Source organism: Chiloscyllium plagiosum, unplaced genomic scaffold (assembly GCF_037043375.1).
Source record: "Chiloscyllium plagiosum isolate Xiang-an unplaced genomic scaffold, Cpla_swu_hap1 HiC_scaffold_38, whole genome shotgun sequence".
In the NCBI taxonomy this organism is placed as follows: Eukaryota; Metazoa; Chordata; class Chondrichthyes; order Orectolobiformes; family Hemiscylliidae; genus Chiloscyllium; species Chiloscyllium plagiosum.
The window spans coordinates 65774816-65797059 of record NW_028270176.1 but is presented as its reverse complement, the minus strand read 5'-3'; the positions used below and the strand labels follow the sequence as shown (position 1 = coordinate 65797059).

Sequence of the window (22244 nt, the reverse complement as noted above, 5' to 3'; positions counted from 1 at the left end):
GTGACTGACGCATTGGGCGAGACCACAAGCTTTCTGAGTCAATATCATAATTGTCACGACATTAGCTGTGAGGAAAGCAAACAACTAATTGATAGATTCTGCTCAGAATAATAAGAGTTTTACTGAGCAATGATTGAGATGTGCAACTAGCATTGTGGATCCATTAATTTTGCAAGAGATTGACTCAATGCTTAGGTTATTTGCTGTATCCAGCTATTTCCATTCCATTAATCGAGCATGGAGCAGATAAATAAAATGAGGTAATAATTCCTAGCACTGTAATGTGTCTTATTGTTTTGTTTAATTTGCATCATAGTATAAACCACAGGAGCTCAGCTTCATTTTGGGAAAGTTGTATATAGGTTGGTTAGTGTGAATTTCTGGCCCAGCTTTGACATGCACTAATTTTCTGGTCAATGTGTGGTTGACAGAGATGACGTTTCCCTGATAATAACCGGACACTCCTGGATTAATGGAAAAAACAATTCAGAATATATTTATCCATACGATTTTAACCCAAATGCAACACGTAATATTCACTGTATCTGCCATTTACAAGTTGCACTGCATCACGTCTCCAAGGCTCAATGGCTTACTCCGGCTCCTAATTCATGTATTCCTGTATAACAGAGTTCTGCTTTAGGGCAAAAATTGCCTTCAGTGTTCAAGCTGTTGTGTCAAAATGTATGCACGTGATAGAAGAGGTATTGTCAAGATACGGAGCAGTGATCATATCGGAATAGAAGGTTAACCTATGTTTCTTGCTGGAAATGTCATCAGAACAGATGGTATATTATAACTCTTTCTGCTGTTATTGAAAAGAATGAAATGAGACGTCCGGAACATATGGCCTTGGCGGAGCAATGAGGCATGTTAGGCCAGATTTATGACCCAAAGCATTTTTGAAATGGAAAAAAAAACTCTAAGAGAAGCTACCCTAATGTCAGAACATGATTCGGCCAATTATTTAAACATGATGTTTGAAATGAAACAAATATTCTGGATTACATGGTTCAACTGCATGGATGTAAGTTTTGTGAATATGTGGTATTAAATCAGTGACTACTCAAGAATAATGTCGAATAGCGAGGATTACACGCGTAAAATACCGTCATGGATGGAGGCTAGAACCCGCAAAATTAAGAGAATAAATTCCCAGAGCTGAAGAACCATAATACCAAAAGAAAAGTGAATAGACAATCTGTCATCCAGCTTGTTTTGACTTTCACATGACACTGACTCACATTCACCTCACTGACTTTACCCTGATGTTTTGATTCTTCAATCCGTCAAAATTATGTCAGCGTTAAAGATACACAAGAACAAAATTCTCTGTGGCAATAAGTTCCAAAGACAATGAAATCTCCGAGAGAAGAAATTACTCTTCATCTCAGCTTTCAAATGACGCTCCTTTACTCTGAGCTTATGACGTCTGGTCCTACTTTTCCCATGAAGGGAAACAGCTTCTCAGCATTCACCGGCTGAAGCCCCTTAAAATATTTCAATTAGATCGACTCTCTTTTCTCTGGACTCCAGCGAAGAGAGACCTAAACTCTTTAGCCATTGGTCAGAAGCCAATCCCCGCACACCAGGGATCATTCTAATGAACCTTCTCTAAAATGATCCATTGAAATAACACCTGTGCAGAAATAAGATGTTGGCTAAGCAGCACCTTTTCCATTTCGAGAAGAAGAAAAAATCTCTCAACATGACTCGTGAAATGAGGACCAACACTCTTTGCCTTTCAGATTCCTACCAGATTTTTGTGTTTTGCGCACAAGTCTACCACATCCAAACCCATCCCCGATGTTGTCACTTCCTGCACTCTTTCTCAATTTAAGTAATACTGCTATGTTGTTCTTCCTTTCAAACTAAACGACTTCACATTTCCCCATCGACAGCGTGGGAACAAGAACTGATGCTGTGCTGACGACATTTCGAGAAGGGCCAACCAAATTGCAATAAAAACCCTCAGGACGCTCAAGGTCAGAAACCAACCAGTTGCACTCACTTCTGGAGCAGGAAGTTTTTCCTATTTCAAATTTGCCCTGTCGTGTTGGCCAGGAAAGACGATGTTGGCAACAGATTGCTCAGTTATTCAAACCGACGGGGTTAACAGTGTTGAGGATTACTTTACAATGCATTGTGTCCCTGACGATACATGTCGTTATTGCACCTTTCACTCAGCAGATTATTCTGAGGAATGGACAGCAAGTTTAATAGACAGATTGAATCCTTCCTGACCGTCGATTCGATCGCCAAACATGCAGACTACCACCCAATGTACAAGTAATATTCAAGAGGAGGCGATTCCGCCCAGCAAGCCTGCTCTGCCAGCGAACCATACCATGGTTGATCTGACTTTCACGTTAACTCTGTATTCCTCTTGAAAATTAATAATCGTATTACATCTCCCTCAAATACATTTAAATATTCCTTATCAACTGCCTTTTGAAGAAAGAAAATTCGAATGAATCACTACCCTCTCAGAGTATAAAATATTTTCTCATTTATGATTCCATTGGCACTGCTTTCCTTTTACACTGTGACTGCTAGTTTTGGAATTTCTAACAAGGGGTAAAACCCATTCCATATTCACGCTTTCACGAGCGTCGTAGAAAATTGTAATTATGTTAACACAGAGGCAGAGAGTTTTAAAATGTCTCTGAGACATTTTAGACCTCTTTTTACTGAAGGTACCAGATGCTTCAAGACGAATACAATTATCGAACTGCTGAAGAAAATTCATGCAGCGTACCTCATTGATCACCAAACAGTGGCTCTGCCATTTTGAATTATGAGATTCTTCAAAAGTTTTGTGATAGGTCACTTAAACTACCCAATTGTCTTGATGCTTCGTAGCTCTCCTGTCTGTGCAACAGATCCATTGAAGGTGCCATCTCCTTGGTCCTGTACTGATCAATGGGATAACTGGGCAAGAAGGATCCATAAGGCAGGCTCCTACTTATTGACTACAGCTCTACCTTCAATTATAAAATTCCAAACAAACTCATTCAGAAACGTTGGGATTTTGGTCTCTTCTCTTCCCTCGATGAATGGATTATTAATTTTCTGACAAACTGGACACAGTCACAGTGCAGGTGACAACATCTCCTCCATGATAATCCTGAAATAAAAACACTGCCCCGCAGTTGCTTACTCAAAACCTGGCAATGTTCCTTATGCGCAGGATTGTGCGGACAAAATCCGCACCAACTCCATTTACATGTTGGTGACACCACTGCTGCAGGTCGGATCACAAACAACGATGCAAAGCAGTCCAGGATCGAGATCGAGTGTTTGGCAGCGCTGAGTCATGACAACAGTCTCTCCATCGATGCCAGAAAAGCGATAGAGCTGATCATTAATTGTATGTCATGCAGTGAAGGGATTACCCCTGTCTGCATAAATGTTGCTGAGATGGAGAACGCAAAATTCCATCGAGTGACAATTAGCAACCACATGTCCTGCTGCAACCATTTGACACGATAGCCAAAAAGCAGAACAACGCCTCTTCACTGTCAGAACTCTAAGGAGCCTGACAGTTTTTAAGGGATGTATCATATCGCTTATTTAATTAATTTTTATATTCTTACATTTCAGGTAGATTTGATTCTGGCTGGTGTTGAGTCCATGTACTGTGCGCTGTTTCAACCTCCAGCTGGATGCATTAGGACAACAGTGGCATCATTTTTCAGGGTAAATATGAATCCACAGTATGTGCATTGCGTTTGGCAAATACTACACTGTATCATGAACAAAACGTGTGACGCCTCTGCACAGATCGCTCAGGTCCGTGAAAAATAATATCTTACATGACGAAATTTTCAGTATCAACAAACTTCTCATCCTCACAATGCAGTGAAACTGAATGGAAATTCTGACTTGGAGGATGCCATCCAGTTGGAACTCAATTGTGTTATTAAGGAGAAATGGATCATTTTCTGAGGTGAGAGTATTTGACTGGCTGAGAGGGACAGAGAGAGCTGAGAATTGATTACACGCAATAATCAGATTGGGGTTGTGTTGTGATTTTACATCAACTGAGATTGAATTTAACCAACTATGCTTGGATTCGAAATCCCAAACTCAATTATGCTAGGATTCCAAATCCCAAACTGAAGATGAGTTTGGTTTTATTGACAATATCAGACCAATGAGCGTCTCAGACTTTGAAGGTTAATAAAGGATGGAAATTTTGAAAATTCTTCAGCGCTGACTGCCAATCGAATATGACGGTACATGTCCTCTGAAACGGCCTCTAAACGCTATCAAAGAAATCTCCTGGAAGGCGCTATCTATTAAGGTACTTTTTCCTGTCAAACAGCAAAAAAGTCAGAAAAGGTGATCACGGTGAGGACAGCAGATTTGGAAGATAGGAAAGAAGAAATCATAAGAGACTGTACAGACTTTAAGCGATGAAATATTTAGTAATGGAGTTATTGGAATAGCATTCCAATATAGTTGAGATCAAATTTGATTAAAAACGGGGCATGGAATTCTTCATATTTCCTGTTTTGCGTTCAGAGATAGAATTAGGAAAAAAAGTTGTTGTTTTTTTGCAACCGTGGAAATCACGGGTTTCCTTTCAATAATTCACATTTTATAGCAGATTATGAGGGGAGCTTAGCTTTTTCAGGTGCTTTAGGTTTAATTAGAAGAAACATTCGAACTCCAGGTTGTAACACCGGACAACTGTATTAACATCGTACAACCGTTCCAAACAATCTAATAGTCACACATAACAGATTAGAATGTAAGAGAAAATTGTCTATTGAGACATGTACAGAAATACGGTGAAATGTTTACAATGCTGCTTGTCATGACGCCAGATTCGGTACAATGCACCGAAGAAAAATGTTTCCTTTCCACTGATCACCCATGCAAGAAGCCAGCCGAACAAGTGTCCCAGCTCAGCTCCATTCTTACAGCATGCTTTGCTCTGCGCCACTCCTGACCGACAACCTACATCGCATCGTGTCTCAGCTGCTCCGCGCTGCGTTCTTACTCACAACTGCAATAGGTACGTTTTATAAAAAGAAACACCTCTACGTTTCGGGAAAAAATAGCCACAGGTAGAAGAGTTGAAAATGAAAGCGGACAGATTTACGTATTCGGGGCTAAGGAGCTGGAATTCTTCCTAGTTGGGAAATTGAAGTACAGAGGGAAGTGTTCACTGATGTCATCACTGATAGTTATCCTTAAATTAACTTAATCTGAAAAGGCCAACAATGTTTCTGGTTGCTACTCCATTACGTTGTTGTCGGATTTACATTTTTCCACATTTGAACCTGTGGCTTCTGCATTCCGAAAATGAATTTAACATGAACGATGCTTAATTAGTATTGCAAGCAACTTTCATTCACATTTTACTTCATGTCAACCCTCCAACAAAGCTACAAAAAAAATACATACAATTTCTTAGTGTTCACAATTCTCAAACGAAAACAACAGCCTAAGGGAAGGAATTATTCAGCGTCTGAGCCCATATTTCTGAATCGTCAACATAGGTGTCTGAGCCTTAGTTCAGGATTCTGCTAATAAGGGAAAACCAATCCCTCAGATTTAATATTGCCAATATTTGGAAGAGAACCTATCTTCTCTATGATCCACAAATCACAAATCTTCTTCACCATTCCTTCTTCGTCAACACTTTCATATTGACTGATTGGGATATATGACGATAGGGTTCCTTTAAGATAGGTTTCCATCTTGTTTCTCCTGGAGACCAGTGTTGTCACAGTGGTACTAAAAGGTCGCATTCAGACAAAAAAAAAAGATAAACAGTTTGATTGCGGCAAATGAGCTTGTTTTTCTTTTCCAGTAAGACAAAATGATCATGAGGAAGCGTGATAAGTTTCCTAGACCCAAAAGCTTTGCTTTCACTTAGTTGAAGGTTTTTACTGATTCCTTGAGCTGAAAGGTTGAATATCCTGTTGCTGGAGTGAGAGTTTAGACAGAGAGGCTTGTGCTTCAACATCACGAGGCGGCAAGGTTTTTTCGTTTTTTTTTGTTTCCTCCTGGAGTGGAGAGGCAGAGCACGTGAGAACAATAATGGTATTCTTGAATTGCCTTTAAATAAGTACGCGCTTATGGGATGATGCTACATTGAAAGAGCTGACGATTAAAACTTGTTAAGTATGTTAATGGTTCAGAGTGATGCCTAATCTTTTTTTTCTGTTTTGTAAGAAAAATGTATGTTATCTCAATGTTTCGTGATTGGAATGACACAACCTGGCTTTGATGGTATCTCCAATCACTCGTGACAGTCCGATTCTCAGGGTTATTTTCTGCCAAATTATTCATTCGCAACTGTTCCCACGTTAGGTACTGTTCAGCTAATTAACCAACTCGAGTTAATCTTTCCCTCACTTCCAAAACATAGTCTAAGGTCGAGATCTCCGACTTTGCTCCTGTCAGTTTTTATTTAATTCAATTCAAAGCGCTTCTCACTTCATGCCTGCATATTAATTCGAAGGCAGTGAACTGATCAGATTGGTTTGGGGCATCTCTATTAGCAAACAATACGAATGGGATAACCTTATCCGCATCATTCGGTCAACCCTGACAGTATGCTCTCAACATGCTCTTCAAATTCTGATGTCATCTCTCTGAAGCTTGTGGGATTCAGGATGATACGCACCCAGTTTACAGTGCTGCACATCTAAGCTATCCGTAACACTCTAAAAAGCCTGTCAGTAAACCTTGACCCTTAGTGCAACTGAATCTCTTAAAAAAATCCATACTGTGTGAAGAACTCTACTAACTCCTCTGCTACCCTTTTTTGTCTTGATTGCCATTAAAGGACTTGCCTCTGGAAACCTGGCAGACGCACCCCTTATGGCTAACAAGTATTGGTTCCGACTTTCAGTTCACCGGAATGGACCTCCACAATCAGCCCGCGTGAAACGTTCGTCAAATGCGGGAATTGGCAACAGAGGTTCTGGTTTGATTACCTCCTGTGGCTTCCTTACTATTGGCATGTATAGCATATATGGCAAAAGTTAAACACATCCTTCTGCATTCCAGGCCAATAAACATGTTTTTTTCCACCTAAGCCTGAGTCTTTCATATTCGTAGATGACCTCCCGCAGGTAGTTCATGTGCGACCAGTAACATCTCCTTTCTGTAGTGTACTGGCAACACAATCTAGTGCAATTCGGCATTTTCCTCCTCTGCACCGAACTGCCGTGTTCCCTATTTCCACCATTCGATGCTATCTATCAGATAATGAGCATCCAGAGGATCCGCTGCTTCCTTTTCCGAGTATGCATCCACATATACTTCTTTTATCGTCTTGACCTGCTGTTGCAAGTCACTTCGTCTTTCAGCAGTAAACACTTCTGTCTGACACTCTGTCGGTTCAGGTTTTGCCTGCACCATTGCATCAGACAGGGTATCCGCTAACTGAATCCCAAATTCTTCATCTTTCTCTTTACTTTTCTCTTCGTGCATTGATTTATGATAGTGGGATCTGATCACAACACAGTCTGGGAAAATACCAGGATATTTCTGATATTACTACTCTGTTTCTTGATCTTTCTTGGTGTTCTCCACAATAAGGGGTTTCACTCCCACTTTCGATCCTGCCAAATAATTCACAAGAACAAACTTAATTCCTGGAACTGACACTCAGTCAATCACGCCTACTGTAACTTTCCCAGTCTTGAGTTGGCACTCCAACGTGATCTTAGATAGGGGAACGCTAGATTTCTGTCCATCCGTCCCAAAAGTTAACAACCTCTCGGTAACAGATCAGAAAGTGTGCATATTCGCTCATCTCTTCCTATCAGTGACTGGCTAGGTCCTGTATGGTGTCCTTCTCCTCCTGTTCCTTCTCATTAAACTTTACCAACAGGGGCGAATTCTTTGCAAAGATCAGGTGTTTACTTCATACCAATCCACTGCCTAGGCTGTGCACTCTTCTGCAGCTCCTCGATTATTCGTATTCTATCCTTTACTATCTTCACGAATGCCTCTGGGTTAGCTACTTTTACTACATCTTTTCCCACAGTGCCTTTCTTTAACGATCGGCACTGTGACGGTACATGTCCCACTTTCTGCAAATGAAAGTACCTTTCCCCAGTGCCCTTCTGAACAAACTGGCAGTGTATTTTTTCTGTGTCTCGCTCTATTACAGTGAAAGTACCTGAGGCCTTTCACCTCATTTCCACTCTCTTGGGCTTCTTCAACTGCGGTAAATTCTTGCTGGTGTTCTCTACTCTTTCTTTCGGAGTGTCGGATCGCCCCTTCTCACAACCTGTACTCCTCACAGGACGATGTTCTGGCCGGAAGCTTGTATTATGTATTAACATGCATTCATTTGCCAACTCTGCTGCCCTTCTCACTTCCTGATCTTTCTGTTCCAGCACTTCAAATGCCTACCATCACTTAAAGTGTGATTTTAATATCCTCCAGTAGAATACTCTTCGAGCCTCAAATGGCTAGTTGAAGTTCATGTATCCGGGTGACTAGGTTTCTACCTGTTTGTCCAATGTAGTGTTTGTTACAGTTCATGCACGCCATTTTGTGTCATTCAATTGCAAAAACTAATTTCATTTGCATTTGGAATACTGCACACAGTTCTGCTTGCCACATTAGGACAGAATATGGTTGCTATGGCGATGGTGCAGAGCAGTTTCACTCGGATGTTGCCTAGCGTGGAAGACGCTACCTGTGAAGAGAAAGTAGATTGGAATTATTTTCAACAGAAAGACAGAAGTTTGGGAGGGAACTGCTGAGGTCTAAAAAATCATGAGAGTTCTGGACAGGGTGCATCGCAAGAAGCTTTTTGTTTTTTCAGAGACAGACAGATTTTTCATCATGTTTGGGGGGAACCTGATTGAAGTCTCCAAAATCATGCATTTTTGTATGTGAGTGTGAGTGTGTGTGTCTAAATGTGTGTCTGTGTGTGTGCAGTAGAGAACGTGTATGTAAGCGTCCTTATGTGTGTCTGTGAGTGATTGTGAGTGTACGTATGTCTGTATGCGTCACACAGTGCAGGAAACACACATTTCCATGGAATGCGAATGGCAATCTTCGATTATGTATCTGATTTTAACATAAACCTGATCAAAGTCTTCCCGTGTCCCACTCAGAGGAAGCATCTCTGCTGCTGACAATCAGATACGCTGCTCATGTGTATTTTTATTCTTTTTTTTTCCAGATGATCACGTTTTATGAAATGAATAGATGGAACGGTTCTGAGCTCCAAAATTGTAAAAGGAAAATCTCGAATCAGATATAGCTGGAAAATAACTTTGGGCAACATCCTTTTTTCGAAATGTCATGCAAGTTCAGTGCAAGTTGTTTTGCATCTTCTGGAAGTGTTTTCAGCTTCTCAGAATCCAAGAATTTAACAAGATAGAAGGTGGTCAGTACAAGTGCTGCGTTGGTGCCGGCTCGTGAAAAGGTTGTTTTTCTGGTGTCTTTCTGGAGGAGAACCCATTGTGATTCAGTTCCTGGAGCAGCTGTCTGTCTGCGCTCTGCAATAACTCTCTGCTTCCTTATCACTCTGTCACTTTCTCCTTCTCTTCCAACGTCAACCCTTTCCATATTTGTCCTCCTCCTCCTCCCCTATGTTTTGATACACATTCTCCCCGTGTCTGCGTGGGTTTCCTCCGGGTGCTCCGGTTTCTTCCCACAGTCCAAAAATGTGCAGGTTAGGTGAATTGGCAACGCTAAATTGTCCTTAGTGTTAGGTGGAAGGGTAAATATAGTGGAATGGGTGGCAGTTCGGTGTGGACTTGTTGGGCCAAACGGCCTGTTTCCATACTGCAAGTAATCTAATTTTCGGTCTTGCTTCATCTCTGAGGAAGGGTCATCAGATTTGAAACTTTACCTCTGTGTTTTTTAAATCCTTCCCATTACTCTGCTCTTCAGGAGTTTTACTTCCATCATTTGAAAATCTGCTCACTAATTATTTCTTCCCCATATCGTATAGAACGTAAAAAATACTTTGCATCTGTCACAAATACCTGTGGGAGCACACTCAACGCATTCAGGCAATCCGGAAAAAACACAAGGATCCATCCTTTCTGTTTTCCATTACAAGCAAGTCGTCAATCTCTGCTCGTGTGTTCACCTAAACATTATCAGCTCCTCCTCCGCACAACAACATGTTATGAGGCAGCCCTCCAAAACCTTGGTGAAAACCCGAATGCAGTAGGTCAATCGGACCCACTTTGTCCACAACCCTGATGTGCATTGATAGTTAGCCTGGAGACCTTGGGTAAATTCTGGGGCGACCCGATTGCCTACATGCGATTCTGGACCCATGCCCATACTAGTGAGCTATTGGATCGTTAACGGCGACCAATGACAAATGTCTCGACCTGCGATGCCCCCATCCTTTGGTTGAATAACGAAGCAAACTCTAAACACATCATGCAACACCCTCCCCCTCAAAGATATCTTGACAGATGTCACCTTATCACTGTTGTTAATAGAAAGATAGAAACTTCGCATTCCTGAAAGAATTTCGTCTCGTTCCTTGATGACAAATTGAGGTCGGACATTTCTGTCTGTTAGTCGAGTTTGTGGTCAATCCTTTCCATAAGAAAAAAATCAAAAGTGAGAAAATTGATTCATCCATTTCATTAAGTTATCGTATTCACAGCATATTCTCCTTCTCTATGGAATAAACCTGTTGTCTTGTGTCTTTCCTCTCTCCAATTACATGACATCTACACTTGTAAATTATTTATGGAATATTCCAGGGAATATTTATTTTTTTTTGGATGGTTCTACAAAAAGTTTGTTATCGAAAGTTCTGGAAAATGTAAATGCAGATTTTTCGAGTGAATATGCACAATAGAAGATTCTACATAATGTTACAGAGTAGGGCACTTAAATAACGTCCTGGATAATGTTCCAGACAAGTTCAGAAGCAGGGAACGATACGATGCAAAAAAGTAAACAAGGTTCACGGTCCCACATATTACAAGGACCAGAAAAGAAATGGTTTGTTGCAAACAAAGGAGCATCACAGGAATGTTGTCTTGAATTGTATATTTGGCAACAAAAAATGGATTGCAAGAAACTGGGAAAAAAAATCGTGGGCGGCACGGTGGCACAGTGGTTAAAACTGCTGCCTCACAGCGCCAGAGACCCGGGTTCAATTCCCGCCTCAGGCAACTGACAGTAGGGAGTTTGCACATTCTCCCCGTGTCTGCGTGGGTTTCCTCCGGGTGCTCCGGTTTCCTCCCACAGACCAAAGACGTGCAGGTCAGGTGAATTGGCCATGCTAAATTGCCCGTAGTGTTAGGTAAGGGGTAAATGTAGGGGTATGGGTGGGTTGCGCTTTGGTGGGTCGGTGTGGACTTGTTGGGCCAAAGGGCCTGTTTCCACTCTGTAAGTAATCTAATCAAATCTAATGCATAAAGGTACATCAAAAGGCCATTCAGCCCCTCACATGGGTTGCACGATTCAAAATGATCCTGGCAGTTATATTTGTGCCCAAAGCAACAGTCTCGCACTTCAGAAGCCATTGCAGACTATGTTATTTATCGATCTACCTCTCTGTGCTTCAAAATATTCAATGATGCTGCCACCATGTCTCTCTGGGGAGGAGATCTCCAAAGATTCACTACTCTACTAAAGACTTAAAAAAACAGTCAAAACATCTGCAAATTGAATTGCGTTACAGTTTTTTTTTAAATGCATTTCTCGTTATCTAATTTGAACTTGTGCATTTACTGCAAGGAGTTAACTGTGAGGGAAGGAACAGCTAATACGATGTACCCAGTCTTACTGAGATGACATAGAGAGGACTTTGGGGCATGATTTTGTCTGGTACCTGAGAAAGAATTAAAATAAATTTGAAGTAGTTCAGATAAGATTGACTCAACTGATTCCTCGGATTGAGGTGGAAACGTTTGTGGAAACGTTGAACACTTTGAGTTTAAACTCACTGTACTTGAGAAGAATAAGTGGCAATCTTATTCAGACAAAACTGACACTGCAGAAACTTGTAACAGTGAATGCCGTCAGGATGTTTCTCAATGTGGGATATCATGTATACCATGTACAACATTGGCTGTTCCGTTTCAGACAGCGATAAGGACGCATCTGCGAATAACTACCAATAGAGCTTTGAAGGCTCAATTTATTAAATATTCCATCGTATATGAAGTTAACCGGTATGTAAAACTGGAGCACACCATTCTGCCTTTCAATACCGTTAAAATGAGGCAGGAGGAGACAATTCGACGTATGCAACAATTTATTCAGACGCAGGATGAGTCATGCAGCCGTTTGTGTCCATTACATTGTCTAGAGAATGTCATTCAACACTTCCAAGCTGTTATGCCAGAACTGCGGAGCTCTGGTTAACGATCAAGAATTCTGGAGTCAAGGTAAGTCGTTATTTTCAGGTTGGAAAGATGAAAATATTGGAATGTATTAGAGATTAATGTGAGACCGTCAGCTAGTTATAAGTTGTTTGGCTAAGGAGACTGATGAATTAGAGTTAGAGGACATAAATAGTCGTTCAAAAGTTTGTCAATAAGTTGGCAGGGTTTAAATGGAACGTAGGCAAGTGATAATAGTGAGCAAGTGTTCGGCAGAAAACAAATGTATAACTGGGGTTTTTGGAAGTTATCCATTTTAGAAGGGACAATAGAAAAAACAGGAACGATTTCAATGGAGAAAGATTTGAAAAAATAGTGTTACAGAGGGGTTTTTTGTCTCTAGATACGGTAAGCGCAAAATGTTAGGATGCAGCTGTAGCAAGTAATGGAGAAATTAAACTGAACAGTGTTGTTTCTGACAAACCTGGTCTGTATAAATAAAAGGCTGAGGAAAGCAATGTTAGGAATGATTTACTGCGTCACTATAGGGCATTGTAGAGTCAACGTCTGATGCACTGCAAAGCAAGGATGTCCTTAATGAAAAGGGGGCATAATTGCATTCGAACCAGTTAAAATGGTCCAGTCATTTACCATAATCCAGTTATGCTTCCCTTATTTGTTTTTCACTGCTGATCTGTAATTTGTTTCGTCATGTTGGAATTTGAAATGTATTTTTTTACCGTCATAACAATAGTTTTATTTATGTGTCTTAATCTATAACTTTAAACCATCCATTCCAGCGGGTATACATTTATGTTCCCAATTCCTATTCCCCAACTAAAGTGATGACACCTGCGATTTTTCCCGTGCTAAGTTTTAGCCATTTAAGCAGCAAGGCTCCATTCCTCATGTGTTGTATTTGGCTTTCACACACTTCATCACTGGTACTTTATATTGTGTATTTCTTCTGTTCCCACTGTCATTCTAAATTGCATTTATTTCTATTACGTTCTCAACAAAACCTTCCAACGTGGCTTCTCGCCAGTTGCGATGGGCACCTATCTTTGTTGAGAAAACATTCCTGAGAAAACCATTTGATCACTCAGGCTCACTCCATCCTCAGAGTCAAGCACAATCCTTTCAAACTTGTCCCATTTCCTTGATCCTTATGTTCAATGAGAAAGTGAGGACTGCAGATGCTGGAGATCAGAGCTGAAAATGTGTTGCTGGAAAAGCGCAGCAGGTCAGGCAGCATCCAAGGACCAGGAGAATCGACCCGAAGAAGGGCTTCCTGAAGAAGGGCTTATGCCCAAAACGTCGACTCCCCTGTTCCTTGGATGCTGCCTGACCTGCTGCGCTTTTCCAGCAACACATTTTCAGCTCCTTATGTTCAATGTAAAGTAAGTCACATTCCATGAATAGTGACTCATTAAATTCCAGGCTTATTTTCACAATCTTAGGCATTCCGTGAATATTCAAAGATTCACGTCATTCTGGTAATTAAAGAAAAATATCGTGCTGACGAAGAGGAGCAATTAACTAGAAACTTCAACGTTTTCATTGTGATTAGTGAATGTCCATACTCGAATTTGGCAAGCCCTGAAGCAGCATGATATATATAGTTAAAACTGCATAACACGCCAGGTGGTAAATTACAATTAAAATAATCACATAATTAGTTGTTGTGATCAGAATTCTGCAGCTGCAGCTCTTTACTATTATGTTATATCCCTACAGGGAATTGACAGGCATGTTTTTCTTTATACTTCATGATGTAATCTCAACGTTATTGTCGAGATCCAACAGCATATAACGGATTCAGAGTTGAACACAGTGCGATCTTCTGCTTCAATAACATAAAATCCATTGTAATAGAAATGCATTATCCAATCGACAATGTCTTGGAAATATATTACACTACACTTGCTGTTTTTGGCGGACCTGGTAAGTGGATCATAAACAATCGAATTTCTGACAGGTTGTCTGAGAGCTGGCTCCTGAGTTTCATTCTTTCATTAGGTAACGTGATATCTGGTTTTATTATTTACATTTATGTGTGTCCCAATCAATGACATTGTTTTCCGGACGAAATGACGTGAATTCCTTTTAGTATATGATTGTTTGACACCAACAATGAATATGCATTTTCAGCTCACGGTCCGTCTGAACCATCAAGCTACTTCATTCCTTGAACTTCCGTGTACACATTCGATATTGGGAGAATTATCAGTGGCAGTGATGTTCTGTCAAGTATATGTCACTAACATGTGCGAGTTAGCTAATGTAAATGGCATATTTGAAAGGAAAATCACTCTCTTCAAAAGTGCAGTGAGGAAATTGCATATTTGAGGTGGAGCATCTGTCACTGAAGCATTTTATTGAATGTTGGTTACGAACTGGAATTAAATAATTAGTTCTAATTCACCATTAATCTTTACTCCCTCCCAGTCATAGTAGCTGCATCTGTGTTGTTTAGATTATAAGCATTGAAGAGGATTTAGCATTTCTGTTTTTCTCTTGTCAATACAGAAAGTGAAATGCATTCCTTCTTTGCTTTTGTACTTTTCGCCGCACTAAAAGTAGCTGATTGACTCTGTATTATCTGGTAAACAACAAGGTAGTATGTTCTTTCACTAATGTGTCACCATATGATCTGAGAGCGAGTTCGCTCGTTTCCACCTGTGTGTAGATGCACCAGAGCAGAGAAGGCCAGGTCCAGCGCGAGATGATGGGTGATTGTGCACTGTGGGGTGCAAGAGGGCCAGTCTGGGTCGGGCGGAGAGGAAAGAAAGCCTTTTTATGTCTGGGAGTTATACGTTGTCTGAGGGAAGTATATTTGCGTCTGTGCGATCTATGTATCGAGTCGATTGTACAGTTACAAAGGAATTACACTATGTGTTTAACAATCTAATATTCCCTGACCAACTTACTTTCTGGTAAAATACCCAATCCATGTACTAACATGTTTTTGCAAGGCGTACAACACTATTCGAGTGGAAAATTCGATTTCTTTAGCAGTGTCGTTACAGTGAGGTGGATATTTACTACTCAACTTCTTGTCAAATTTATCAAACACTTCAGGAACAATTTCGACTTGAACATGGGCCCGCTAGAGTTGGGATAGTACCACTGCACAAGATTTTAGAGTGTGCTGCTGCTGCAAAAAAAAAAGTGCTATGATGAGATAACTGCAAGTTTTTCAAGTACCATCCCCCGTCAGTCCAGGCAGAATATCGGTCCAGTAATAATTTAATTTGGGATAGTCAATGGCTTTGTGAATGTTACCTCGCATCTGACAAACGTCATTAGGTTATTTGAGAAAGTGACGAAACAAATGAATGACGAGAAGCAGTTGATGCGGTGTATTTCGGTTTCAGTAAATGGAAAATCGTCGTCATTAAGTCAAACAAACAAACAAACATAGCACATAGATCATAGGACATTACAGCGCAGTATAAAAATGTCTGCCCTCGATGTTGCACCGACCTGTGAAATCAATCTAATTCCCATCTAAACTGTAATATTCAATTATCACTCGTATGTTTGTGTAATGACCATTCAAATTCAATTAATTCTACTGCGTCCACTACTGTTACAGGCAAGGCATTCCATACCTCTGAGTAAATAAGCCGTCTCTGACATCTATTCTATATCTATCACCACTCAGTTAAAAAAATTCATTTAATGGGTAGATTGGAGTGTTGGGAAAAGAACTGGCTGATCGAGTTCAATCCGATAAGGGCGAGGTTATACATTATGGAAAATGCAAATCTGCAGCGAACTATACAGTAACTGGAAAATTTCAAGGGAAACTTGACATACAGAGCGATCTGGGTGTTCAGGCCCATTGTTCCCTGAAGGTGGCATCGCAAGTCAGTAGAGGTCAAAAGGCATACGGCATGTTTTCCTCCATTGTGCGGGATATCGAGTACAAAATTTGGCAGGTCATGTAACAGTTCCACACGACGTTGGTTCGGCCACGTTTGCAATACAACATACAATATGGGTCGCCATATTACCAAAAGGATGAGGATGCATTGAAAAGGGTGGAGTGAAGGTTGACCACGATTTTACCTGTATGGAGGGAACTAATAATGAAAAGAGTTTGAATAGAGTATTATTTTCATTGGTAAGTAGGGGATTGAGATGGTACCTCATTGAGGCCTACGAAATCATTAGAGGTCGACAGGTTATATAGCAAGAAACATATTTTTCTAGGGTGGACAACTCAATTATTGGGATTCACGAGCTCCAAATGAGAGGGGGAAGCTTGGAGAGATGTATGCTGAAAGTTCTTCACGCAGAGCATGGTGGATGTATGGAATACGTTGACAGCGAAGTTTGTAGGGGCGGGAAAGTAAGCATTATTTAATATGTATCTCGAAAGTTACATGAATGTGCAGGGAGCAAAGAGCAGGTCCTCACAAAATAGGTGACAGGTTTCGAGAGATGATTTGGATCAGCGCAGGCTTGGAGGGCTGAAGTGCCTTTTCCTGTGCTGTAATGTTCTTTGATCCCTGCACTTTGTTCGAGCTATGCCCCCCAACCCCGTGCTATCCATCAACGCACGAGGAAAAATGCTCACATTGTCTACCCTATCTCATCCTCTGATTATCTTGGATGCCTGTATTGCATCACCTCGAAACCTTTTCTCGAACGAAGACAGCTTCAAGTCCCTCAGCATTTCCTCATAAGTCCTTACCTCCATACCAAGCAACATCCTGCAAATTTTCCTCTCCACCCTTTCCAATGCCTCCACATCCTTCCTGTAGGATGGCGACCTAACTGTATGCAATACACATAATTGGGCTGCACCAGAGGTTTGTACAGCTGTACGTGACCGCATGACTTCAACATTCAATCACTTCACGAATAAACACTAGTGCACTGTATGTCTTCTTAATGATCTTATCAGCCTGGGTGGCGATTTCCAGAGATCAAGAATCAAACCATTAGCCCAGCACTTTTTACTCCATTTACTTGTTCCAAAGTGAATTATCTCTCACATTTCCGCATTTATTTCGATTTACCACTTCTCAGCCCAGCTCTGCAGCTTATCTATGTCCCGCAGCAATCTTAAAAATCCTTCTGCACTGTTCACAACTCCAAGACTTCAGCATCATCCACGAATTTACAGACCACCCTTCTCCGCCCTCATTCAGGTCATTTATTTAAAAAAAGACAAGCAGCAATAGCCCCAAAACAGATCCTTGTGGAACACCACGAGAAGGTCAACGGGAAAATGAATATTTCCCATCAATCACCACTCTCTGTCTTATTTCAGGTACACAATTTCCGATCCAAACACCTTCAATGGCATGTCTCTGTATTTTCTGCAATAGCCAACTGTGGGGAACCTCACCGAACTCTTCAGTGAAATCTATATACACCGCATGAACTGCTTCTCGTCATTCATTTACTTGGTCACTTTCTCAAATAACCCAATAACGTTTGTCAGGTGCGAGCTAACATTCACAAAGCCATTGACTATCCCAAATTAAATTATTACTTTTTTGATTATTATGAATTCTACCTCTTATAATCCTTTCCAATAATTTGCCCACAACAGAAGTAAGGCTCACGGATCTATAATTTCCAGGATTGCCTCTTCTCCGCTTCTTGAACAAGAGGAGAATAATTGTTTTCCTCCAGTGTTTCAGCACTATTGTTGGAGACAATAACGACATAAACAACAAAGCCAAAGGCTCTGCGATCTCGTTCCAAGCTTCGCAGAGAATCCTATCCAAAATCCTATCCTGCCCAGGGGACATAGCTATTTTCACACTTTCCAGAATTGCAAACACACTGTTCTTCTGAACATCGATCATAACCAGTCTAATAACGTGGATCACAATACTCATCTCGACAGCATCGTCTTTTTACCTGTGTGAATCCTGACAAAAATATTCATTTGACAATTCTTCTATCTCTTCAGACTTCATGTGCAACTTCCCATGACTGTTCTTGCATGACTGTAATCTTACTCTCAACAGGAGTGTACTCCTGCCATCCGTCCAACTGATAGACCTGTTATCCATAATTAGCCGTAGTAGGAAAACGCGTGAGGAAAAATCAGGAAATTCCAGGTAATGGTACAAAAACTGATGGCTGGTCTGAGGATTAGAGAAAAAATGCACGAAGAAAGACCCAAAAAGAACCACCGACAACTGCGTGTAGAAGATAGACAGTATTATATAAGCAGATAAGAAGAGATTTTACTTTTTTAAAAGTTGAGAGAAGAAAAACATTAGCAAGATGATCGTTGACTCATCATAATGCGAGAATCGAGAGTTAATGTTGGAAAATATGAAAAAGGCATATGAAGTAAATTGTTAGTTTTGTTACGTCTTCCATGGAAGAGATAGAAATTCAATCGAAGAAACAAACATAAAGCAGTACTGGAAGAGATAGCCGAACTGAAAAATGTCTCAAACACCAGTTCAAGGGTGCAAAGTAGAAAGTACGTGCGAAATCGTTTAAGTGTTGCATTACATGTTCCAATGTTCACTTTTATGTGATGATCCCATTTTCTTAGAAGATATTGATTGTACATGGCCGCTGCAAAAGGGTGACACAAAATTGGATGTCAAAGTGCAGTTGGCTCAAATCCAGCTGACAGGATTTTCTGGCATTTAAAAATTTGTTTGACCATTTACATCAGTAGACTAACAGCAAATGTTTGAACACATACGGCAAACACAGGCAGGTAGGAGTAATTTAGTTTGGGACTATCGTCGACATGGATTGGTTAGACTGAAGGGTCCTTGACCACATTGTTTGCATGTCTGACTCGAAGGAGGGATTTTTTTTTTTTTGCGACGTTTATTAACGTTGTGGCAAAATGGAATAGGAATATGGACATTGATTTCCAGAGGGATTTGATCAGGTGTGGCGTTATAATGTATCACCTAAATTGAACACTCATATGATAGGTACTCATATTTGCCATGGACAGATGCTTGGTTGGCTATTGGAACAAATGTAAGAGATAACCATGTATTACTCGTTGTAGCAAGATGCAATGAGTGATTTGTTACAAGAAAAAGGATCCAAACTGTTTATAACTTGTACAAAAATGAAGATATGAACAGACCAATAATATAGTCGTCAAACATGCTATCGAATGGAAGTAGATCATGTGAACAGGGCATTGGGAGGTAGGTGAGATGCGTAGGCAAGGATATAGAAATGGAGTACAACGTATGAAAGCTGCGATTGTCAAATTTTGCAACAAGAATATAAAGAGCAATAGATTATCTAAGTGTCCTGGGATATGAGTTGAAAATGTTCAGGTCTGAGTACAACGTGTGATTTGGGAATAATGTTCGGATATAAATGCATGGGTCGTGTTTGTTTTTAATAATTTGTGTGTTTGAAAATTATGGTCGAAAGAGATAACGTAATATTTGTTCAAACTAGTGTTTGGAAAATTATGCAATGGCTACAAGGTTTGTTACTTCCCATGTAAAAAGCTCACCCCTCAGAGATTGTGATTTAAAAGTATTGATTTACAGATGATTTGTATGTGAGGGACAATAGAGATGCAGCTTTTGCTCTAAATTAGAATCCATTGTTTTCTGGATGAAGAACAACTTATAAAATGTGGAACCACTTTTGCTTGTCACGGAAGTTGTAATCGATTCAAATGTAATTGGTCAGCATGGAGCTGTGAAGAGATCGCAAAGAAAAGAAGCATTCAGTTGCTCACCAGCTCAGAGATGACATTTTTAATTTCCACTTCCGAAATTCACTGGAAATAGGAAGAAAATAGATTAGTATTTAGGACAATGATTGCTGTAATCTCTAACTTTTAACTGATGAGATTGGGACATTTTATAAGTCCTCCTTCCACCGTGTTTATCTTATCAAGCAGTGGAAGTATTTATGGAAACAGAGCTGTATAAACAGCTGGCCATCAGAAGAGTTATAAGAGACATCTCAAGAACAGACTGAGACAACAACAGCAACTGAACAGCACTTACAGTTGATAACCTATTTCTAAAGTATGTGCTCTGTTGTGAATACATTTGTAATAGACAAGTCATTATTTCGTGGTTACAGTGTTCATTTATTATTTTATATAATGACTGTGTATAATTGTTGACCTGTAACTAACAGTCAATGCATAGAATGCCTACAGTAGAATAAACTGCAATTACTTCATTGCTAGTGTTTAGAAATTATCAATTATCCGATTAAATGTGAACTGCCGCTTCTACAAGCTCTCAGGCTATCGTAAAAAATGTCCCTAACCATGAGTAGTTCAGCTTTCAACTACTGAGTCTGGTACATTATGAATTGACCATTTGAAATTGTTTTAATGTATTTGGTTGATTCATGATTTCTGCTGGTATCTTCTTCACCAGATTTTTTTTTAAGTATCTACGTTGTGATTAACCAACGCCAAGTGTTAATGCTGCATAGTTGCGACATTGAATGACTTATCAGGTAATTCTCTTATTTCTCTTTCTCCCTTACAGTTAATTTAGTGGCGTTATTGATCCTGAGTCATGGGAAATGCGGCCTTTCTGCTTCTACCACTCGCTATCTGCTGGCTATGTCAATGGCGGATCTTCTATTCCTTATTGCAGAGGTCATACTGTGGCGGATAACGTATTATTATTTCCCAACAAGCTTCTTTCTGATCACACCTGTATGTAGTGTTATCCATGCTCTGCGTCGGGCTGCCACGGAATGTTCAGTCTGGTTCACCGTTAATTTCACCTTTGATCGATTTGTGGCCATTTGTTGTCAATGTCTGAGGGCAAAATATTGCACTAAGAGAACCGCCGTTGTTGTTCTAGCAACAACCAGTGTTTTCTTCTGTTTGAAAAACATACCTCAGTACTTTGTACAGGAACCTGCATATGTAATTAACAGTGTGCCATGGCTCTGTTATGTAAAGCCAAGTTATTATACTAATCCCGGATGGATTTTCTTTGATTATGTTGGCATGATTTCAACGCCACTGCTCCCATTCGTTTTAATTTTGTTGCTGAACGCTCTGACAATTAGACATATTTTAGTAAGCAGTCAAATCCGTAAGAGACTCAGACGTCAGAACATTGAAACTATCTGTAATGATGCAGAAATAGAGAGTCGGAGGAGGTCTGTGATTTTACTCTTCAGCATATCCGGCAGCTTCATTCTTCTGTGGTTGTTGCATGTTATAGATTTCTTATATTATAATATTACAGGAGCAAACACAAGGGATTATAACAATTCTGAATTCATGTTACAGAGAATTGGATTCATGCTGCGCAATCTGAGTTGTTGCACGAATACATTTATTTATGGTGCAACACAGTCTAAGTTCAGAGGGCAACTCAAGAGTGCAATGCAATATCCGTTCAAGTCGCTGCTTCGTCTGATAAATAAACATAACAACTGACAGCTGCCTGGAAACATATCCCAGTGTGTTTAGGCCAGTACCATCCAGTACATCACAAATTCCGAAGTCATTTCATGACAAAGAACTGTAGAAATCCACCAAAATATGATTGTCAACTTGTCAACACTTATCTAACCCGTCTCTTACCTCTTCTGAAAACTCCGTTAACTTTGAAGATACGCATTTCATTTTGGAAATCCATTCTATATCTTTCTAATGAAACTACCATTTTCCATATTACTAACACTCCTGCATGATAATTTGTATAAATTTCTAAAGATTGTTCGCCTATCCGGCCTGTAATTTTTGGTCTTACACTTGCAACCTTTATTGACCATTGCAGATTCTATATTTCAGACTTCTGGCACCGACACTACTTCTGGTGAATATCAAAGTTTGTGTCCAGCATTCCCTTCAATTTACTTGTTTCTTTTTCCAAACGCATTGAATGAATCTTACCTGGAGCAATCATTTGTCAACTTCCCGCAAAGCTTTCTATTCAACAATTCATTATCATCAAATTTTAGCCGTTCATGATAGATTGTTGCCTCCAGTTACCATGG

At 40.2% G+C, this 22244-nt stretch overlaps 1 protein-coding gene across 1 annotated transcript; it reads left to right on the top strand.

Annotated features, from left to right (window-relative positions):
* Positions 1–12280: 12280 nt before the first annotated feature.
* On the top strand, positions 12281–21681 carry LOC148139555 (putative G protein-coupled receptor 139). Its single transcript, XM_087980959.1, has 2 exons — positions 12281–12356; positions 20771–21681. Exons 1-2 carry the CDS (start codon positions 12281–12283, stop codon positions 21679–21681), a joined length of 987 nt encoding a protein of 328 aa, XP_087837085.1.
* Positions 21682–22244: the final 563 nt, after the last annotated feature.

Bases quoted from the DNA above. Each gene is read 5' to 3' on its own strand.
- LOC148139555 (XM_087980959.1), top strand. From the start codon at position 12,281: ATGTCATTCAACACTTCCAAGCTGTTATGCCAGAACTGCGGAGCTCTG. The intron at 12,357-20,770 runs GTAAGTCGTTAT...TCTCCCTTACAG, and splicing joins TCAAGAATTCTGGAGTCAAG to TTAATTTAGTGGCGTTATTG.